The 22,927-nt window shown below is 38.8% G+C and overlaps 1 protein-coding gene across 1 annotated transcript in view; it reads right to left on the bottom strand.

The window, feature by feature from the left end:
* Positions 1 to 8,454: 8,454 nt before the first annotated feature.
* The window catches only part of LOC124803439 (coiled-coil domain-containing protein 170), a 424,326-nt gene continuing 409,853 nt past the window's right edge, over positions 8,455 to 22,927 (bottom strand). The window contains exons 15-16 of the mRNA XM_047264624.1: positions 12,231 to 12,356; positions 8,455 to 8,857 (exon numbers count right to left, since the gene is read on the bottom strand). Coding sequence (XP_047120580.1) covers positions 8,537 to 8,857; positions 12,231 to 12,356 — 447 coding nt within the window. The 3' untranslated portion in view covers positions 8,455 to 8,536. The remainder of the gene's footprint in view (positions 8,858 to 12,230; positions 12,357 to 22,927) is intronic.

Genomic DNA, 22,927 nt, shown 5'->3' with positions numbered 1-22,927 from the left:
CACACCCCTCCCAGCCATGAGAAAGGTCACAGTGTTCCCATACAGGCTGTTCTTTGATTGGTGAAACAGACTGAAAACACAAGAAGAAATGTTACTGGTGACAACTGGTACTCGTCAATAGAACTAGTCAATGGACTTTCAAAAAAAAGGTCTCGCATACGTTGGTATACTGAAAATGAACAAAAATGAGAAGATCCCAAAGAACTTCTTACCTAATGAGAAACGTGGTGTGAAGACATCAGTTTACAGTTTTACAGAAGACATGACTCTGGTTTCCTTTGCGCCCAAGAAGTCCAAAGCTGCAATACTGATCTCTTCTATGCACCATTCAGTAAACATAGACCCTGAATCAGGAAAACCTGAGATCATCCTGTTTTATAACACAACAAAAGGTGGCATGGACTGTCTCGACCAAAGCTTATTCGTCAAGTCGCCAGACAAGAAGGTGGCCTTTGGCCATTTTCTTCACATTAGTGGGTGTTGCTTGTGGTGTAAATTGTTATATGGTAGATCCAGCTTATCCAAAGGCAGAAGTAATGACTAGATTGAGCTTCATGAAGACTCTAGCAAGAGACCTAGTTGAACCTCATATGTAGCGTAGAATTTCTATTGGACGTTTGCCACGAGAGTTGAGTGACACCATCTGAAGAACACTGTACTTACAAGATGAGCCTCAGAAACTGAAAGAAGAATTCGAAAATCGAAAAATGTGTGCCTTTTGCCCTCCTCGTCTGAAGAGGAAAAAAAGATATCCGTGTCATCAGTGTGGTGTTCTGATTTGTTGGAAGTGTTCCAGGAAGGTCTGCGTGAAGTGTTTGCAGGTGGAAATTGACTAAAATATGATTCAGTGGCCCATGAGAACACATACTTAATTTTTACTTGTAATTTTAGATGTAAAATGTGGTAAAGTTTCTCCAGTCATAGACTTATGGCCTGAAATATTTGATCTGCACTGCAAAGATGAGTTGTAAACTGAAAGTTGACTTCGCACACAATTTATTGTAAGTAAAGTTGGATTTTTCCACCTTGTCGTACAGTCAATTTGTAATATAATCTCTCTGATGATAATCTGTGTGTGAGTAGAGAGCTAAGTATTTGCTGCTATTTTCGTAACTCATAAAATAAAAATATACTCCAAATTTTGCTTTGTTTTAGTTGTCGATGTGTTTAAAATACTGCATTGTTTACAAAAATCAAATTTCTACAAAGTTCACCTCTAAGAAGTGTAATGCATGACAGGAAATCAAGCAAGTATATATATTCAGCAAAATTCTGGTTTGTTAGATAAAATACAAAAATGCGGTCTGTGAGACCCCTGTGAATGACCATAGTAGTTAAGAGTTAAAAGTAAACTGTCGGATATTTTTTAACTACAGGACAAAGTTCTTAATCAGATGGAGAAGGGGAAACACACACGCAAAACCACATGCTGCCCACCCAAGGAAGGCAGTGGCCATAGGTGTGAGTTGAGTGTGTGTGTTTTTCTTGTTCTGCTCAATACCTCCTCTATGCGATAGAGTAGCTGTCTGTCTTAATTCATATTGTCATTCTATCCTAGTTTTCTTTCTTCTGTTGCTCGATACTGTTAAACAGCTCTTTTGATGGACATTTACCCATCTCTAGGGATTGTGGACCCAGCCACTACTATTTAGTTTTTCTCCACTAAGTACAAAAAGACTTAGTTAGCATGACAGTCATATGAGGATATCAAATTCAATTTATACTGGTTCAATGATTTCTTGGTAGGGAAGATGCAGCATACTGTTTTGGAGGGAAAGCCATTGACAAATGTAGAAGTAATTTTAGGTGTGTTGAAGGGAAAGGTGTTGGGACCCTTGCTGTTAATATTTTACATTAATGATCTTAAAATGTTAAAGCAACCTCAGACTTTTTGCAGATGACAATTACCTGTAATGAAGTGCTACCAGAGAGAAGCTGCTGTCTGATCTTGATAATATTTCAAGTGGTGTAAAGACTGGCAGTTTGCTTTAAATGTTCAGAAATGTAAAATTGTGCTCTTCACAAAAGGCAAAAATGTAGTTTTCAAACAGTGGAAAATCCAGGATGGAATGTAACAATATTATGAGAAGGAAAGTTGCTACTCACCATATAGCGGAGATGCTGAGTTGCAGATAGGCACAACAAAAAGATTTTGATACTTACAGCTTTCGGCCAATGGCCTTTGTCAACAATAGACACACAAACGCAAACACATACACTTACAGAAATGCAACTCACGTACACGGCTGAAGTCTCAGACAACTGTGCCTATCTGTGATTCCGCATGTCCGCTATATGGTGAGTAGCAACTTTCCTTCTCATAATATCAAAAAATGTAGTGTTATATGACAACAACATCAGTGAATCATAATTAGAATCAGTCTCGTCGTACAAAAACCTCTGAATAAAAAATTTGTGCTGATATGAAATGGAATGATCACATAGTCTCAATAGCGGGTAACACAGGTGCCAGACTTTGATTCATTGCTAGGATACTGGGAAAAAGAATTCAGTCTATAATGGATATTACTAACAAAATGCTTGTGTGTTTGAGCCTAGAATATTGAATATTATAGCTTTGTTTGATCCCATGGGAGAGGAACACTGAAATACATGAACTGGAAGATGTTTGTAGATAGATGCGAACTATTGTACAATATACTATAGCTTGCTTTGTATTGCTCTAATATTAGCTGTGAAGACATTAGTTTAATTGCAGCACTTGCAGAATTTTTTAAGTAGTCATTATTCCTGCACTCCATTGGCAAATAAAGTGGGAAGTATCATGCACTTGGACTTCTCATTGACTTTATTACACTGTAACTTTAAAAAAGCTAGTGAGAGTTCAGTTATGTACAGAAGCATACAGAATAAGATAATCTGTATAAGCAAATACTAAGTAAAATTACATTTCTAAATCTGTGCAGAATATTTGTTTTGTTGATCATTTGTGACAAGCTGAAAATTTATCTGGAATTTTTACGTAAATTGTTCCTTTTTTGAAAGATCTCTGTCTGCAGGAAAATGTTAATGCGAATAGTGAGTACATTTTGTTTGTTCTCCGCAAACTAGTTTTGGCAATAGCTCACCGTCATGGTGGCCTTGGGTCAAAGCAAGGCCTGGTTCCGTCCGTGTGCCTTGACCAATAAGTCGTATATGAAGTCATTAGTTTACATTGCAAAGGATGTAAGTGATATGTTATTAAATGTTATCTGTGTGTGTCTTAGTTTCTCATGTAATCTCTGATGTTTGTGAACAGCAAGCATGGTTTAAATTGTCAATAAAGAATCAAGTAGCATTTATATTTTTATTTTCTTTTACACAAATATTTGGCTGTTTATTTCTAGATTGGACACGATTTCTGAGGGTAAGGTTAGGTAGCAGCTTTACAGCAGAAGTTAAATTGATGTGAAACAATTATTGTTTATTGCAGTTTCTTATTTTTGCAATTTTTATTCTGGAGCAATTTGTGTTCGTTACTTTTTGATTATATGATTCTTTGCGGTGTGGATGACTGCTGTCATCGTCTTTGTTTGAATTACATAACTCTAGTGTATGTTGAGATTCCACTTGTGTGGTTTTGGTACATATTTTTTCAGTTCCGTGTGGAGGAATTTTTTTTTTTTTCATTTCTCAAATATGTCATTCTCTTGTGGCTCTGTGGGCGGCATTGGTGTCTTCCTGTGAGCTATACAGATCTACCATAAGGTGCAATTCCAATTGTGTGTTGATGTATTTCAGTTTGCATTCCATAGTAAGTGGCGAGACATACTCTTGTAGTGGATGTTTGTTTGTGATTTTGGTGTAGAAATTATCTAGTTTTTCATTGTAATATGGTAATTATGTAATTTTCCCTATTGACTTGTAAGCTTTTGTTTTCAATTTCCTTCTTCTTTAGATTGTAGGTTGTTTGCTTCTTGTTTATTTTCAAACAAATTTTCCATTTTATTTGTGTTAATGTCAGTTGTAATCACAACTGCATTTTGATTTGGGATGTTGTTTGCATTTCAGTGTTTTTCTTATTTTTTGATTTTCCCTTCTCCCATTTTGTGGATTTTGAGTTGTCAGTTTTTTGTTGGCATATTCTGTGTCTTCAAAATAGAATTGTTTTGTGTCTGTCATTTGTTTGTATACAGTTTTTCCATAGAGTTGCCTTTCTCTGTTGATTTGCCTGCAGAACGGTTTCATTTTGGAGATTCTTGTTTTTATTTCAGTAATTTGTCCATTTTTATTTTTCAAGCTGGTGTTGCGTATTTGTAATTTGTTTGTATGTATGGAACCATTTGTAAAAACGAGTTTGAGATAAAGTACAGGGTTTCATTCTGGGAGATGATGTTTCATTGGTTTGTACATGTTGGTATCTTTTGTTTATTGTGTTATTTTTTTAATTTGTAAATGTTGTGTGTGTGTGTGTGTGTGTGTGTGTGTGTGTGTGTGTGTGTGTGTGTGTGTGTGTAGGGGGGGGGGGAGGCACATGTGCTGTATTGCTGTCTCCATTTGAGCTATAAAGGTCAAGTGACTAATTAGATTCCAATTTTATATTTTCATTCCTTTTATTCCGTGTGAATTTGTGTGGCTTCTTTTTCGATGTCCTGGTTGCTCTGGAATGATTATATTTATTAACCTTATTCTTTTAAGTTTGTCCCCACCTAAAACCCTCTCAATCCTGTGGTTGTTCGGTTAATTTCAGTTTTCTGATCGAAATACTTTTCATGCTTTTTATTTTTATGTATGAACATAATGGTCTATCTTGTCATTGTCATCTTGAAGAATGTAATGATTTGATCAGCCTGTTATTTAATGTTATCTGTAGTTGTCTTAATAACTAAGGTAAAGAATCGTTTCTACACATGATATGATGCCATTGGTCAAAGAAACAGGTGGAATCGGACCCTACTCTATTGCTGTGCATTTCATTTTATTCTGTTATGTTTTATTTCCAACATGTTACTACTTCTGTTGTGTGGTTCTCATACAGTATTTCATGTGTTGGGTTCAATGTAATATGTGAATGCTTGAAATACAGCATTTGTGCATAATGGTGAAATTCTCTATACAGGGTGAACATAAAGTCCAGGAACACATCCAATTATTTATTGCACAAGAACAAAACATTCCACAGATATCATACATATGTCATTTTGAAGAAAAACCCTAAAGTTTTTTTTTTTTTTTTTTTTTTTTTTTTCATGTATACCGCCACAGTGTAGTTTGGTAATTTACCGATAATCAGCGCTAGTCACAAACATGGCGAGTTCAGGTGTGGAGCAAGCTTTCTGTGTGTGCGAGTTTGACAAAAACAAGTGTGCTACAGCTGTTCAAAGGTTGTTTGGAACCAAGAACAGTAAGAAGCCACCAACAAGGAAGACCATTGACCACTGGCACAACAAATTCGTTAAGACGTGTTGCTTGTGCCCGGCAAAGAGAAGTGGACGCCCCAGTGTGAGTGAACTGAATGTGGAGTGCGCATGAGAGACATTCCCACGGTGTCCAAAGAAATCGGTGCATCGAGCTTCCGGTGTACTTGAAATGGGTCCAATGAGAGTGTGGAACTGTGACAGAAGTTGTCTATGAAACCTGAACACGGAGCTGCCACATTGATGGATCAACCGTGCTACAGAAGGGGACAGCTGTATCAAGAAATGGCCTCCATCACCAGATCTCACTCTGTGTGACTTTTCTGTAGGGACACATTAAAGATCTGGTGTATGTACCACCTCTTTCACGTGATGTAGCAGAGTTCCGGGGTAGAATACAGGAAGTAACTGCCACAGTCGACAGTCGATGATGCCATGCTGGCACGGGCATGGCAAGAATTCGATTACCATGTTGACTTCTGCCGGGTAACCCACAGTTCACATATCGAATGTTTGTAAAAAAAAAAATAAAAAAAAAACCTCTTTAAGATTTTCTCTTCGAAATGTAATATGTATGACATCTGTACAATGTTTAGCTCTTGTGCAATAAATAATTGAAAGTGTTCCCGGACTTTATGTACATCCTGTATTTACTGGCAACTGCAGTTTATTATAAAACAAAATTGGCTACTGATAACTGTACAATGTACAATATAGAAATTCATGATGCAGTGTTCTGCTGGTTTCATGAGCCAAAGTTCATTGGTTACGACAAGTTTTGCCTCCATTTAAACTGTCGTTCGGGTAGTTGGTTTGGGGGAGGAGATGAAACAAGGATGGGGAATGAAGTTGGTCATGCCCTTTCAAAGAAGCTATCGGGGCATTTGCCTGAAGTGATTTAGGGAAATCACGGAAAACCTAAATCAGGACGGGCGGACGCAGGTTTGAACAGTTATACTCCTGAATGTGAGTGCAATGTGCTGATGAGTGCATAAACTCTTGCCAAAGTCATTTTATATTTTAAAAGCTGCACATATCAGCATAGAAATGTGCTATTGACAAATGTTCTACTAACATTAGCTACTGATACAGGGATTTTGCTTATGCAAAAGGCTTTGAAGAAATATGATGCTTAGATGGAATGTCAGTCAGTACACAGTTCCACTGAATGGCAGTTTAAAGAATATGAAGTTATACTTTCTATCCAATATGCTTGATGTCTAAAGACACAGAGAAAAGCCGTGACCATATGATGGACATTACCTACATTACTCTTTTCACAAAGTATATGGAGAAAAGTTTATGGCCCAATGACTCCATTAGCCATGGAAGGGGTGCAGAAATGAACCTACTTTTACAACACTTAGAGCAGGGGTGCACAAACCATGGGTAGCGTGTGTGTGGGCCCTTGTAGAAATAGTTCCTTTGAGCTCAATCTAGGCAGGGGGATCCCAATTTGAAATAATTTGTCATCTCTCAGCACGAACTTTGAACTCAAGGCCCTTACAGTGAAGGGTTTGTGGCCCGTGCTACAGCAAGTCTGTACATCCCTGCCTTAAGAGTGATGTAATACCGTTCTCTGGTGATATTATTTGTTAAGAATTTCAATGAAGAATGGCAAGAAATTCTGAAATGTCCAACAAAACTACTTTGAGAAGTATGCTTCGTGAAGCAATATAAAGACTAACTGAAAATTAAGAGCCAAATGGGATCACTGACAAGAACATCAAGCTGTTGTCCATAAGGACTATTTAAGAATGAACTGCTTCTATAAGGCTACTGATTCAGGAGTATCTGTGTAATGTTGTCTTATGCTGCTGATGAAGAAACTTGGCAGAGCATGCAATTCTGGATTACTGTCTTTATGACACAAAATTGGCGTGACTTTTTCTTTGGTGACATTTGGAGGGATTTAGGAACAGTATCAGGATTGTAAGATCGGACTAATTTGAATTATATTGCTTCTCTGAAGCTATTCTTAAAAAACAAATCTTAGTCCTTTCAAAACACGAACTGTTTTTTGACTGCCAAGACCATTATAAAAAGTGGTAAATCAGCAATTCTAGGAAAAGGATATAGTGATACATACTGTAAAGATGGCCTGTTGAGTTGCAAACAGGCGCAACGAAAAGATTGTTATACATTATGGCTTTCACCCAAGCCTTCTTCACCAAAGAAAACAAACAAAAATTCACACATGCAACTGCACCTTATGCATGCATGACGGAGGCTTTGGCCAAAACCTATAATGTGTAACAGTCTTTTCGTTGTGCCTGTCTGTAACTCAGCAGGTCATCTTTATGGTGAGTATCCTTTTCCTAATATTGTTGATATTACAACTTGGAGTTTCCATTGTTTAAAAAGTGGTAAGTCATGCAATACAGTATGACAAATGAATAACACTTAACATAGCCTGCAACAAATATTGAGACAATTCCACATAATTAAGAAATCTCCAGCATCTTTTCTTTGTTTTACATATGGATATGATCCAAAACTTCATTTTAGTGCTACAATGTACAATTCACACATCCTATAAAATGTTTCCTATATTTTGTATAGTTTTTCGCCTCCCATGTAAAATTCAGTATTGTTTTTTCAATACTGTTAGGCACTAAAAATGATCATTTCTGTTGATCTGGATGAAGTTAAGGAAAACTGCAGTAGGCCATTAAGAGCAACCCAGACGGTGACACTCAGTTTTTTCCAACTGTGGAACAATTGATTTGTATTAAATGAATGTTACTTTGAAGGAGATTTGACAATTATCTAAGTCAAATTAAATAAAACTACTTTTTGTTTACATTCTGTTTATTCTTGGGTCCCCTTTGGTGTGAATTTGATGAACTTCTTATATCATTGAAACAGGCTGTGAACACCATATCTCACTCATTAAATGGAAACAGGCATTTGCACAGAAGTTTATTGTTTGAATTATATAAATGTTACTACTAGTATTTTTGGTGCCTGCAGTCCTTTTTTTATTTCTAGTTTTTAATATTTTCTCTGTGTGATTAAGTCATATACATTACAATAGTGTTGGCTGGTCACTAGAAAATAAGTCTCAGATGGTTTGCTGATAAAATATACAGTGGAAAACTTTTTCACTTTTTTTTATCTGTACATAACCTTGAGCTCTAACTTACAATGGCAAAATGCAAGATCTCAAAACTGTCACATTACGTAGAAGTTCTCAGAGGTCGTTTGTTATAGATGCCATTAACATCGTCACTGTCATCTAAGGTACTGAGATCAGGTGGATCTCCAAAACCAGAATCATCAAATCGAGGTGTTCTTGGTCCTGGGTTTGGGCTGTTTCCCACTGGAAGAGGTGTCCTTGATGCTGATCCGAGCAATAGGGGATCATCGTATCGGCGAGAGACAAGAGTAAAGTCACGATGTGCGGATACCAGTTTCTGTAGGCGTGAGATAATTTCATAGTCTGGCACAGGGAGATCCAAACCCAGGAGTTTGCTGACTGATGATCGGAAGCTCTGTAACTGTAGATACAATACTTCAAATTTGTTTTATTATTTTCCTAATATTTTATGAACTATTTCTTATTTTCCTAATATTTTATTAACTAATCTATAGTGAAAGCTGCATTTTCAACTCAAACTACGACTGTGACCACTTACCACCACTAGCTGCTGCGCTGCTACTACTACTAATACTACTACGATGATGCAGTATGAATTCTGTAACAGTTGCTGCTGGTCCTATTATACATGCTCCAAATATTTCCACTCTTACCAACTGGCAATGCTGCAACAGCCTCTCCATGGGGACACGGTTTCTGTTTTCCAAAAAAATTAATATACACTGAATGCTATGACTCATTTGCTTGTGAAGTATTTGGTGAAATGGTCAAATAGACATCAGCACACAAGCACTAACCTAGAAAAATCAATACTGTATGTTCAGTGTGCACCCTCAAGGAACACTGCAGGCAGATATAGCAGAATGGTACTAATGGCTAGTTTGTTTCGTGGTGAACTCTCTCTTGCTATTGTGCCCCACCTTGTTAGATCCACACCACTGTTATCAGTAGTGTTGATAGTGATGATAAATGATTTTTTTTTAACTTGCAATATTTTATGGGTGTGGTGTTTTCCAACAGCCCACTTATTAGATTTAATGATTTCTTGTTACAAACATGAACTTGTTTTGATGATAAGTTGTTGTTTGTAAGCTTGGATGAAACGAAATGCTGTTGGAGAAAGGATAAATACCACTCCAATAACAGAGAGTAATAAAAATTTGCAGTGGACAAGTTTTTACCACTAGAAACCATATCTGTCATCTATTACCTCAATTAGTAACCATATTTTCTTTCTGTCATGGAGTCTGTCATCTATCTTCATTTGAGTTCCTATGTTAAACTGCAAATTTGTAAAATTAGTGCAGTGGTGGTTACTGGCAAGAATGATAATTCACAGTAGTAGTAGTAATTATTATTTCATGGTTGGTTGGTGTGGGGAGTAGTAGGACCAAATTACGGGGTCATCAGTCCCTTTTCCCAAAAGGAGTCAGGGGAAAATAAAAGACTTAAAACTAAACCGGAACCACACTGAAGAAGAAAACAAAAGAAGCTAACAAAAGGGTAAATGTACACTAAAAGGAAAGAGTAGTGGAAGATATTAAAATAATATAGCAGATGGCATGGGCTGGCTGGCAAAAATTAAAAAGGATGAGCCAGCCACCCTGCAAAACACTAAAATCTCCAGCCTAAAAGACAAAGCTAAAGGAATACAGATAGGGAGAAGATGAACACTAAGGCAAACTAATAGCAAAGAAAGATTGAGGAAGAGTGAAAATGGAGGGAGGAAAATGGGGGAGAAGGCCAGGCACCCACCCTCAGATTATGTGATAAAAACCCCACTCACAAACAAAATGTAAAACTAAAGCAGCCGTTGAGGCATTGTTGCCCGCACCATAGGCAGATTGCCAGGGAGGTTAAACTTTCACCGCAGTGCGGCTAAAATCGGACAGTCCAACAAGATGTGGATGACAGTCCAAGTCTGGCCTAAATAAATCACTTAACGTTTGAATTGTGCTGTTCATTTTTTGTAAAAAAATTAATGTAGTGTGTCTTCTTTTGTCATACACACTTAAGTCCAACAAAATCAGTGAGGCACTGATTTAGTATCCCCTATACCTTGTTCATAGTATAGCGGATTTTTCTGCCTAATAGCATATTTATGTATGGAATACTTGTCAGTCTGCTTATTTGTTTTTGAGACTTGTGAGCACTTTAATTATTTGTCTTTGAGACACAATTTCATCATGGTTTGGAGTCTACATTAAACAGCAGGTCTCCTTTTAACTGGATGTGTAAGCTTTGCACAGAATTTCAAGCTTTTGAAAGGAGTTTTTTCGTTGAATTTCAAGAGGAAAAGAAAAGGTGTAGAAACCTGTTGGTCAAATATTTGAGTGGAGTGAAAACAAGATTCTCAATAAATTTCACACCTGATTATTTGTCTGAATTTTCATAGCCAGACAAAGTGTGGAAAATGGACAAACTGCATATTGAACTGACCAGTGTGAAGTCGAATTTTACAAAAAGGAAGTTTAATTGTTTCAAAATAATCAAGGAAATTAAGATAAAAATATTAATTTGTTGAAAGACAAATTACACAATGGTTTTTGTCTGAATTATTATAGCCAAACAAGGAGTGGGAAAATGACAAATGGGGCATCAAATTGGTCATTGTGAGGTCTAGCTTTGAAAAGAAAAATTAATTGCTTGAAAGTAATCAGGTTAATTAAGGAAAAAATTAGTGATTTGATGAAAAATAATATTTATAGCTACATAGCTAGCAGATGCTGCTAGCTGTGTAAATGGAAAAATTCACCTGTGCAAAGCCTAGCTTTTTTGTGCATAAACAGTTGCAATGGTGTGATATTTAACTGTTAAAAAGGCTTCCTTTGAATCACGTACTAAATTTAGGAAATTTTGAGAACAGATGACAATAGAAAGACGTCAAAAAGTTCATCTGTGCATGGTCTAACTTTCCCAAATGTACAAAGTTGCATTTGTGAGATATTTTAACTGTCAAATTGGCTCACTTCAAATCAGGCACTAAACTCAGAACTTTTGAGAACAGAAGGTGGTAAGAAATCAGATGAGATGTCAAAAAGATCCTGCTTTCTGGAAAAGAAAAACCGCCAAATGTTTGGTGAAATGATTTGTCCAAAAGTAAGGAATAAATCAGATTAGAGGAACATTTGATACACTTTTGAATGACGCTCGAAATGTGTACAGCAAATGAGGTGCTGATAGAGAATTTAAAGTTGACTCTTAAATTCAGAATATTAGCATTTGAAAGAATATAAGAGGCGGATTATGTAGACCACATAGTCTGCTGTTGTGTGGCACTGACAAATTTCTATCATCTTTACCTAAATGGGTAAAAATTTTTTCAGTAGAGATTTATTCAAATATCAGGAAACACGAAGAACATCCTCAATATTCTCAATTTCCACCTCAGTTGCTGTATATGATTTTGAGCATCATTTCAAGGCGTGCCTAATGTTTCTCTGCTCTATTTTATTAATTTTTGTTATTTTCAAGTTCAATTCAGAAAGCATGAAACTTATTTTATATAATGGTGTGCATTAAGCGCATGGCACAAAAAACTCTACTAACACAGTTTTTCTTGGAGCGTATCTTTAAGATTGTAGACTCTGTTGTTCTTCATGTGGAACCAGAAGTCAAAATATCAAGGATTTATAGTTGAATTATAGTTGTGAAACTTTTTCTGTCTTCTATCACAATCTCTTCTCCGTAACCACATGAGCTATCATATTGTAATTAATCTGTAGTCAAACATCACAGCAAACTGGCCAATCAAGAGACAACAGATTGCTTACCGAACTTTCTCTTCGCTGACAATCCAGCAGGCTTTGCTTTGTACTGGACAGCTCATCTCGTAGCAACTGTACCTGGTGGTCATTCAGAGATCGCTCTTGCTCAGCAGACTGACTTGTTGCTCGAACCTGTTACAAAGAGTAGCATAATGTTCAAATCTATGTCTATACAGGGGGATCTCCTAAAATTCCTGAGGCATACTTTTTCTGGTGTTTTGGCAGATTCTGTTTTTGCAGTGTGTAGCTGGAAACAGGCAAAAGAAGTACTGCGCATCATATCTTTCACGTGACGCCCAGTGTCGATGGAAAATATTGGTTTGTTTCCAATTAAAAACAAAATGATATTTAAAGCAGAATTCTATGTGCCCATTCAACAGAGTGGTCCAAAATTTAGTCTAGTGTGATATTTGTTTTATCAATATGTATTAACAGGTGCAGTAAAACATGAAGAATAGCCAGTACTCCAGCAGTGACAGCACTTCTGTGGTCTGCACTGATCACTACTACCATGCAGCAGTGCTGCTCAGTTGTTACTGGAGTACTTGTTATTCTTTGTGTTTTAGTGTACCTGTCAATCATTGGCATTTGCAAGGGGCTGGGGGGCACTTGCTCCCTCCTGGAATCTGAAGCTCACGCTTTTTATGGATTACAGAATTTCCACCAATGACCATCTGTGACTCAAAAAAACTTCCAGATTTAGCTAAGACTTTCACTTCCTAGTACAGCTCTTATCAAGCTGCAGAAAGGAACCTATCAAGCACCCTCACATACTGATTTCCAGCAGAACATAAATATGGAAGCAGTATACGTGCCTGTCATCCATTCCCAATTTTCACAAGGATTCCACCACCCATTTCTGCACACAAAGAAGATTCATTTTGGCTTGCTGATTCTATCTTCAGTTATATGTGTCAGAGCTATTATAGTAGACTTTGTATAACACGGCCATGTAGATGTCTACAGTTATACTTAATCGAATGAATTCAGCTCCGATGATGAGGTGAAAGAAGAGGTTCATAACTTTCTGAACAGCATGGCGGTGAGCTGGTATGACATGGGCATGCAAAAACTGCCACAGTGTCTACAAAAATGCATTGACAGAAAGGGTTATTATGTCGAAAAATAGCTAAATGTTCAAGCTATACACCGATGCAAACCATTGTAGAAATAAACAGGTCTATGGATATGAATCTCAATGCGGCACAAATTTTCTTTCATCATGACATGTTCATTAAATTGGAAGTTCTGTGTTTCAAAACATTACATGTCATCACTGGATTTCATTCATTTCAGTGAAGTTAATTCAAGAGAGAATTTCTAAATCCCTCTTAATATACTTGTGGCTTAATAAACACTTCGAGTTAGTCTACAGGACCCATTATTTAGTATGAAGAGATCACAAAAGTCCTTCGGAAAAGAAACATTTGCATCTTAAGTCTGAATGAAGTCAAAAGAAGATACAAAAAATATGGCTACCAGGTGGCATTAAAAGGCAGGGCCAAAAGGTAACCGAAATAATAACTTTCAGAAGTTGAAGCTCCACTATTTTTATCAAAAGAACATTTCAGTCAAGAAAATTATGAAACACAATTAGTGGCCAGTATTTAATTCTGCTGCTAGTTACCTGTAAAAATACACAAAGTACAGTTCCTTCCTTGGGGAGAAGAGTGGGGTAGGTCAGGGATGTTGGAAAATAAAGGGCAAGTCACTTGGGCCCAGGGTGAGATGGTCCCACCTCTTAAGACACAGGGAGACAGAGATGCAGTGAGAGGCATCATGGAGTAGAAAATCAGAGATTGTACACTGATAAGCACTGAGCCAGCTTCAGAGTGATAAGTAAAGACAGGTTATGAGAAAGAGAAATGCAACAAAGAAGTAGGAGGAAAAGGAGTGAAAGGAAAAAATGAGTAAGGAGAATGAAGAATAAAAAGTAATAAAATCAAACACTCCCTTCCCAATGCCAAGGCATCTTCGCCAAATGTATCTGCTCCACCACTGAATTCCTCAATACGTTCACCAGTGATGTTTTCCAGGCTTTCCTCTCTCAAAACTACCTCACAAATCTTATTCACAAACAAATCCCTCTCACCCTGTTACTAATACAGCTTCCACTTACAACAAGCTCGGAACACCATCTTGTTACCAGTACCATCCTTAACGTATTTATACATTTGCCTGCCACAGACATGACTTTCTGAAGTCCAAAACCACACATCTTGTTTATTGACTGAATTAACTCTTCACTGCACATTGCTTTTATAGGAATTACCACCACTAAACTGGCCATGTATATGAATGGGCAAAGAAAGAAAGACTGCATCCAGTACCCAGTTGCTGAACACTTTCCACTGCATAACTCAAGGGACCTGGAACTATTTTGATCCTCCCACCAATTTTTGTTTCCCTGAACTCCAGAAATGGGAATTTGTGTTATTACAACACATGCTCGCATCTCTACACCCTCCTGGATTTAGCAATCATCAATGCAGCCCCCCCCCCCCTCTTTTTTTCATCACAATGTTATGTTGATGAACAGTCTGTGGAGAGTAACAACAGTATTTCTTTTGCCATCTGAATCTTGGGATACTGTAGCAACAATATTTTCACTCTCATGAGATGGGAACAGGATCTCCAACAAGCCCTTTGCTCCTGCCAATCATTTCATTTTGGTAGTTTATAAGAAGGAAGCATTTGCTACATTTCTGCTCTTAATTTTGGCTTTAGTTTATTTCGTTATCTTCTCCTCTAAACATTTATTACTCTCATTTTCTATTTGCCTCCAATTTCAGATTTTTTTGCTGTTAAGTTTTTCCCCCCTTACAACAGGCTGCAGGGCACTTATTTTTCCCTGCAGTGTTTCATACTTTGTTTTCCATTCCTAGAAATAATAAATGAAGTTAGAGAGCACATGCTTTTTTTTAATTTGTGGGTTTCTTCTTGCCGTGTCCACAATCACATGGTACACAGTGAATATCTACAGGGGGTGCCAAGTAAGCAGTCTTCATACCAGGCATCTCAACATTCTGATATGTCACAGTCTAGATGGTATTCATTCACTGGAACTGATTTACGCTTTCTCCATGAGACCTTCAAATAGTTGACTACAACTGCCACTAGTTATGTCAGCAGCCACAGAGGGCACTGATCACTGGATATTCTTTCCTCTTCCGCAAAATAGAGCACAGATAGACATCATTCCACTGGTTGTGAATAAATAGAGGTTCACCAAACACAACTGTTCCTGTTCCAGCTTGCAGAGCAACAGTTCCAGTGTACCTGCCAGTGCATATCAGCAGGTGCCAGGTGTTACAGCCACGTGCTATAAATGAAGATCATTGGACTGTAAATGCCTAGTGTCAAGTGATATTTAGAAGTAGTAGTCCAGACTGAACATCTATAGATTAAACAATGGAAAATCCAGGATGGACTGTAACAATATTATGAAAAGGATAGTTGTTACCCACCATAATGAGAGTTGCAGATAGGTACAACAAAAAGACTGTCGAAAAGTGAGCTTTTGGACACACACACACACACACACACACACACACACACACACACACACACACCACATGACCACAGTCTCCAGCAGCTGAAGCCAGTCTGTGAGCGGCGGTGCACCATGGGAGAGGCAACCAGGTGGTGGGGATAAGCAAGGAAGCTTGGGTGAGGAAGGATAGCACGGCAGGTTGGAGGATAGTAAAGTGCTGTTTGTAGGAGTGCGCAGGGACAATATGGAGAAAGGATGGGGCAGCCAGGTGCATTTGGGAGGTTAGATGGAGGGCAGGGGAGAGAGGTAGTATAATAGGAGAGAAGTATGAAAGACTTGGGTAACAGAAGAAATATTGAGTTTAATTGATGAAAGGAAAAAAATATAAAAATGCAGTAAATGAAGCAGGCAAAAAGGAAAAAAATAAGATTGACAGGAAGTGCAAAACTGCTAAGCAGGGATGGCTAGAGGAGAAATGTAAGGATGTAGAGGCTTATCTCACTAGGGGTAATCTAGATACTGCCTACAGGAAAATTAAAGAGACCATTGGAGAAAGGGGAACCACTTGTATGCATATCAAGAGCTCAGATGGAAACCCAGTTCTAAGCAAAGAAGGGAAAGCAGAAAGGTGGAAGGAGTATATAGAGGGTCTATACAAGGGCGATGTACTTGAGGACAATATTATGGAAATGGAAGAGGATGTAGATGAAGATGAAATGGGAGATACAATACTGCGTGAAGAGTTTGACAGAGCACTGAAAGACCTGAGTCGAAACGAGGCCCCGGGAGTAGACAACATTCCATTAGAACTACTGATGGCCTTGGGAGAGCCAGTCATGACAAAACTCTACCATCTGGTGAGCAAGATGTATGAGACAGGCGAAATACCCTCAGACTTCAAGAAGAATATAATAATTCCAATCCCAAAGAAAGCAGGTGTTGACAGATGTGAAAATTACCGAACTATCAGTTTAATAAGTCACAGCTGCAAAATACTAATGCAAATTCTCTACAGACGAATGGAAAAACTGGTAGAAGTCGACCTCGGGGAAGATCAGTTTGGATTCCGTAGAAATGTTGGAACACGTGAGGCAATACTGATCTTACGCCTCATCTTAGAAGAAAGATGAAGAAAAGGTAAACCTACGTTTCTAGCATTTGTAGACTTAGAGAAAGCTTTCGACAATGTTGACTGGAATACTCTCTTTCAAATTCTAAAGATGGCAGGGGTAAAATACAGGGAGTGAGAGGCTATTTACAATTTGTACAGAAAGCAGATGGCAGTTATAAGAGTCGAGGGGCATGAAAGGGAAGCAGTGGTTGGGAAGGGAGTGAGACAGGGTTGTAGCCTCTCCACGATGTCATTTAGTATGTATATTGAGCAATTAGTAAAGGAAATGAAAGAAAATTTTGGAGTAGGTATTAAAATCCATGGAGAAGAATTAAAAACTTTGAGGTTCGCTGATGTCATTGTAATTTTGTCAGAGACAGCAAAGGACTTGGAAGAGCAGTTGAACGGAATGGACAGTGTCTTGAAAGGAGGATATAAGATGACCATCAACAAAAGCAAAACGAGGGTAGTGGGATGTAGTCTAATTAAGTCGGGTGATGCTGAGGGAATTAGATTAGGAAATGAGACACTTAAAGTAGTAAAGGAGTTTTGCTATTTGGGGAGCAAAATAACTGATGATGGTCGAAGTAGAGAGGATATAAAATGTAGACTGGCAATGGCAAGGAAAGCATTTCTGAAGAAGAGAAATTTGTTAACATTGAGTATAGATTTAAGTGTCAGGAAGCCGTTTCTGAAAGTATTAGTATGGAGTGTAGCCATGTATGGAAGTGCAACATGGACGATAAATAGTTTGGACAAGTAGAGAATAGAAGCTTTCGAAATGTGGTGCTACAGAAGAACGCTGACGATTAGATGGGTAGATCACTTAACTAATTAGGAGGTATTGAATAGAATAGGGGAGAAGAGAAGTTTGTGGCACAACTTGACAAGAAGTAGGGGCCGGTTGGTAGTGCATGTTCTGAGGCATCAAGGGATCACAAATTTAGCATTGGAGGGCAGTGTGGAGGGTAAAAATTGTAGAGGGAGACCAAGAGATGAATACACTAAGCAGATTCAGAAGGATGTAGGTTGCAGTAAGTACTGGGAGATGAAGAAGCTTGCACAGGATAGAGTAGAATGGAGAGCTGCATCAAAGCAGTCTCAGGACTGAAGACCACAACAACAACAACAACAACAACAACAATGAAAGACTGGGTGTATTGGTGGTGTAGAGGGCTGTGTTGTGCTGAAATGGGAACAGAGAAGGGGCCTGATTTCTTAACCTTGAACCATGCCTCACCATCATTCCCCACAACTCTCAACATGTAAACTAACCTTACGTCTGCAGCAAGAACCACAATACACCACCCAAAAACTGATCCCAACCTTATAATCCTACATTCTGACAAAGGCTCCATTAATGTTGTTTTGAACCGCAAGGATTACCTGGCAGAAGGACTCCACCATCTGTCAGATTAATCCACCTACAAACCCTTCCACAGTGTTCCAATTCCAGAAATCCAGCAGGATCTCCATTCTTTCCTCAAATCCTTACGTCTGTCCCAGAACCTCTCTCCAGAATCCATCTCTCTGCTCACCCCTACCACTACTCACACTCCTACCTTCCATTATTCCCTAAAATCCATAAACCTGATCACCCAATATGCCCCATTGTGGGCGGTTACTGTGTCTCCACTGAGAGAATCTCCGCTCTTGTAGACCAAAACCTTCAGCCTTTTGCCCGCAACCTTCCCTCCTATAAAAGATACCAACTATTTCCTCCATCAGCTCTCCACAGTTCCTGTTCCTCTACTGCACAGTGCCCTGCTCATCACTGCTGATGCCATCTCATTTGACTCTAACATCCTTAATGACCATGGCTTTACTGCTATTAAACACTACCTTTCCCAACACCTGTCATTCCAAACCAAGAACCTCCTTCCTAGTTGCCATGACCAACTGTATCCTCTCCAACTATTTCTCCTTTGAAGGCATCACCTACAAACAAATCCAGGGGTATGGCTATGGGCACCCACATGGCATCATCCTATGCCAACCTATTCATGGGCCATATAGAGGAATCCTTTCTGTTGTTGTCATTTTCAGTCCAAAGACTGTGTTGATGCAATTCTTTGTGCTACTCCATCCTGTTCAAGCCTCTTCATCACCAAATACCTACTGCAACCTACATCCTTCTGAATCTGCTTAGTGTATTCATCTCTTGGTCTCCCTCTATGATTTTTACCCTCCACACTTCCCTCCAGTAGTAAACTGGTGATCCCTTGATGCCTCAGAAGGAGTCCTATCAACCGATCCTTTCTTCTAGTCAAGTTGGACCCCAAATTCCTCTTCTCCCCACTTCTGTTCCGTACCTCCTCATTAGTTCTGTGATCTACCCATCAAATCTTCAGCATTCTTATGCAGCACTAAATTTCGAAAGCTTCTATTCTCTTCTTGTCTAAACTGTTTATTGTCCATGTTTCCCTTCCATACATTGCTATAGTTCAAACAAATACTTTAAGAAAAGACTTCCTGTCACTTAACTCAATACTCAATGTTAACAAATTTCTCTTCTTCAGAAACACTTTCCTTGCCATCAACAGTCCACATTTGTATCCTCTCTACTTCGACCATCATCAGTTATTTTGCTGGCAAAGTAACCAAACTCATTTCCTACTTATGTGTCTCATTTCCTAATCTGATTCCTTCAGTGTCACCTGATTTAATTCAACTACCTTCCATTATCCTCATTTTGCTTTTGTTGATATTCATCTTATATCCTCCTCCTGAGACACTGTCCATACTGGTCAACAGCTCTTCCAAGTCCTTTGCTGTCTCTGACAGAATTACAATGTCATTGACACACCTCAAGGTTTCTTTGCACTGGATTTTAATTCCTACTCCAAATTTTCTTTTGTTTCCTTTATTGCTTGCTCAATGTACAGACTGAATAACATCAGGAATACACTACAACCCTGTCTCACTCCCTTCTCAACCACTGCTTCTTTTTCATGCCCCTCGACTCTCATAACTGCCATCTGATTTCTGTACAAATTGTAAATAGGCGTTTGCTCCCTGTGTTTTACCTCAGCCACCCTCAGAATTTGAAAGCGGGTATTGAGTCAACATTGTCAAAAGCTTTCTCTAAATCTACAAACACATAAACGTAGGTTTGTCTTTCCTTAACCTCTCTTCTAAGGTAAGTCTTAGGGTCAGTATTGCCTCACGTGTTCCTACTTTTCTACGGAATCCAAACTGATCTTCGCTGAGGTTGGCTTTTACCAGTTTTTCCATTTGTCTATATAGAATTCGTGTTAGTATTTTGCAACCATGACTTATTAAAACTCGTAGTTCAGTAATTCTCACACCTGTCGGCACATGCTTTCTTTGAAATTGGAGTTGTTATGTTGTTCTTGAAATCTGAGGGTATTTCACCTGTCTCATACTTCTCACTCACCAGATGGAAGGATTTTGTCATGGCTCGTTCTCTCAAAGTAATCAGTAGTTTTAACGGAATATTGTCTACTCCTGGGGCCTCATTTCTACTTAGGTCTTTCAGTGCTCTGTCAAATTCTTCAGTATCATATCTACCATCTTATCTTCATTTATGTCCTTTTCTATTTACTACATAATATTGCCCTCAAGTACATCGCCCTTGTATAGACCCTCTAGATACTCCTTCCACCTTTTTGCTTTCCCTTCTTTGCTTAGGACTGGTTTTCCATCTGAGCTCTGGATATTCATATTGGTGGTTCTCTTTTCTCCAAAGGTCTCTCTAATTTTCCTGTAGGTGGCATCTATCTTACCCCTAGTGATATATGGTTCTGCATCCTTAAATTTGTCCTCGAGCCATTCCTTCTTTACCATTTTGCACTTCCTATTGGAGATGTTTGTATTCCTTTTTGCCTGCTTCATTTAATGCACTTTTATATTTTCTCCTTTCATCAATTAAATTCAGTATTTCTACTAGCCCCTGTCTTTTTACATCCTTGATCCTCCGCTCCCTTCACTATTTCGTCTCTCACAGCTACCCATTCTTCTTTTACTGTATTCCTTTCTCCTGTTCTTGGCAATGGTTCCATATATATATGACAGGTATACACTCGCGCGCGCGCGCGCGCGCGCGCACACACACACACACACACACACACACACACACACACACACACACACACACACACACACACATATCCATCCGCACATACACAGACACAAGCAGACATTCTGCTTGTGTCTGTGTATGTGCGGATGAATATGTGTGTGTGTGCTAGTGTATACCTGTCCTTTTTTCCCCCTAAGGTAAGTCTTTCCGCTCCCGGGATTGGAATGACTCCTTACCCTCTCCCTTAAAACCCACATCCTTTCGTCTTTCCCTCTCCTTCCCTCTTTCCTGACGAAGCAACTGTTTGTTGCGAAAGCTTGAATTTTGTGTGTATGTTTGTGTTTGTTTGTGTGTCTATCGACCTGCCAGCGCTTTTGTTTGAAAGTCTCATCATCTTTGTTTTTGGATATATTTTTCCCGCGTGGAATTTTAGTGTGTGCTAGTCACAAACATGGCGAGTTTAGGTGTGGAGTGAGCTTTCTATGTGTTGGAAATGGCCTCCCCGATCACCAGATCTCACTCTGTGTGACTTTTTTCTGTTGGGACACATTAAAGATCTGGTGTATGTACTGCCTCTACCACGTAATGTAGCAGAGCTCCGGGAGAATACGGCAAGCCACAGTCGACAATACCATGCTGGGACGGGTATGGCAAGAATTTGATTACCATATTGATGTCTGCTTGGTCACTCAGAGTTCGTGTATTGAATGTGTGTAAAAAAAATCTTTCAGATTTTCTCTTCTAAATGCAATATGTATGACATCTGTACAATGTTTAGTTCTTGTGCAATAAATGATTGAAAGTGTTCCTGGACTTTATGTACACCCTGTATTACCTACGGTTAAGTTACGTTCTGTGCAAAATTCTACCAGGCAGCTTCTTTCTCTTTCATTCCTTACCAGTCCATATTCCCCTACTATTTATCCTTCTCTTTCATTTCCTACTGTCAAATCCCAGTCCCCCATGGCTATTAAATTTTCATCTTCCCTAACTATCTGAATAATTTCTTTTATCTTATCGTGCATTTCTTCATCATCTGCAGAGCTAGTTGGCATATAAACTTGTACTACTGTGGTAGGCATGGGCTTCTTGTCTATCTTGCTACAATTACGTATTCACTATGCTGTTCATAGTAGCTTATCCGCATTCCTTTTTTTTTTTTTTTTTTTTTTTTTTTTTTTTTTTTTCCCTACTACTGCATTACTCCTATTTGATTCTGTATTTATAACCCTGTGTCCACCTGACCAGAAGTCCTGTTCCTCCACCACCAAACGTAACTAATTCCCACTGCATCTAACTTTAACCTATCCATTTCCCTTTTTAAATTTTCTAACCTGCCTGTCTGATTAAGGGATCTGACATTCCATGCTCCGATCTGTAGAACACCAGTTTTGTTTCTCCTGTGTAGTCCCTGAATGGGGGACTATTTTACCTCCAGAATATTTTACCCAAGAGAATGCCATTACTATTTAACCATACAGTAAAGCTTCATGTCCTCGGGAAAAATTATAGCTGTAGTTTCCCCTTGTTTTCAGCCATTCACAGTACCAGCACAGTAATGCTGTTCTGGTTGATGTTACAAGGCCAGTTCAATCACCCAGATTTTAGTCCCTGCAACTACTGAAAAGGCTGCTGCCCTTCGTCAGGAACAATAGATTTGTCTGGTCTCTCAACAGATACTCCTCCGTTGTGGTTGCACCTGCGGTGCAGCTAACTGTATCGTCGAGGCACGCAAGCCTCCCAACCAATGGCAAGGTCCATGGTTCACATGAGGAACACCCAGAATCCGAAACCCTCATCCAGTTCAGATTCATTGATGCCACCTTCGTGATTTGGATCGAGGGTGAGGACATTCTATCCACATTCCTCCAGGCAACACCTTCTCTCCCATTCACTTCACCTGGCCCTACTCAACCCAAAAAGGTACCTTCCTCAATGTCGGTGGCAACATCAGTACCTTTGTTCAAAGTAAACCTTCCAACCAACATCAATACCTCCACTCTGACAGCTGCCACCCATTCCATACCAAGAAGTCCCTTCCATACAGCCTATTCACC

This window comes from Schistocerca piceifrons, chromosome 6 (genome assembly GCF_021461385.2).
Source record: "Schistocerca piceifrons isolate TAMUIC-IGC-003096 chromosome 6, iqSchPice1.1, whole genome shotgun sequence".
NCBI lineage: Eukaryota > Metazoa > Arthropoda > Insecta > Orthoptera > Acrididae > Schistocerca > Schistocerca piceifrons.
Note: the sequence above shows the minus strand (reverse complement) of the source record. Positions and strands in the feature narration are given on the sequence as shown.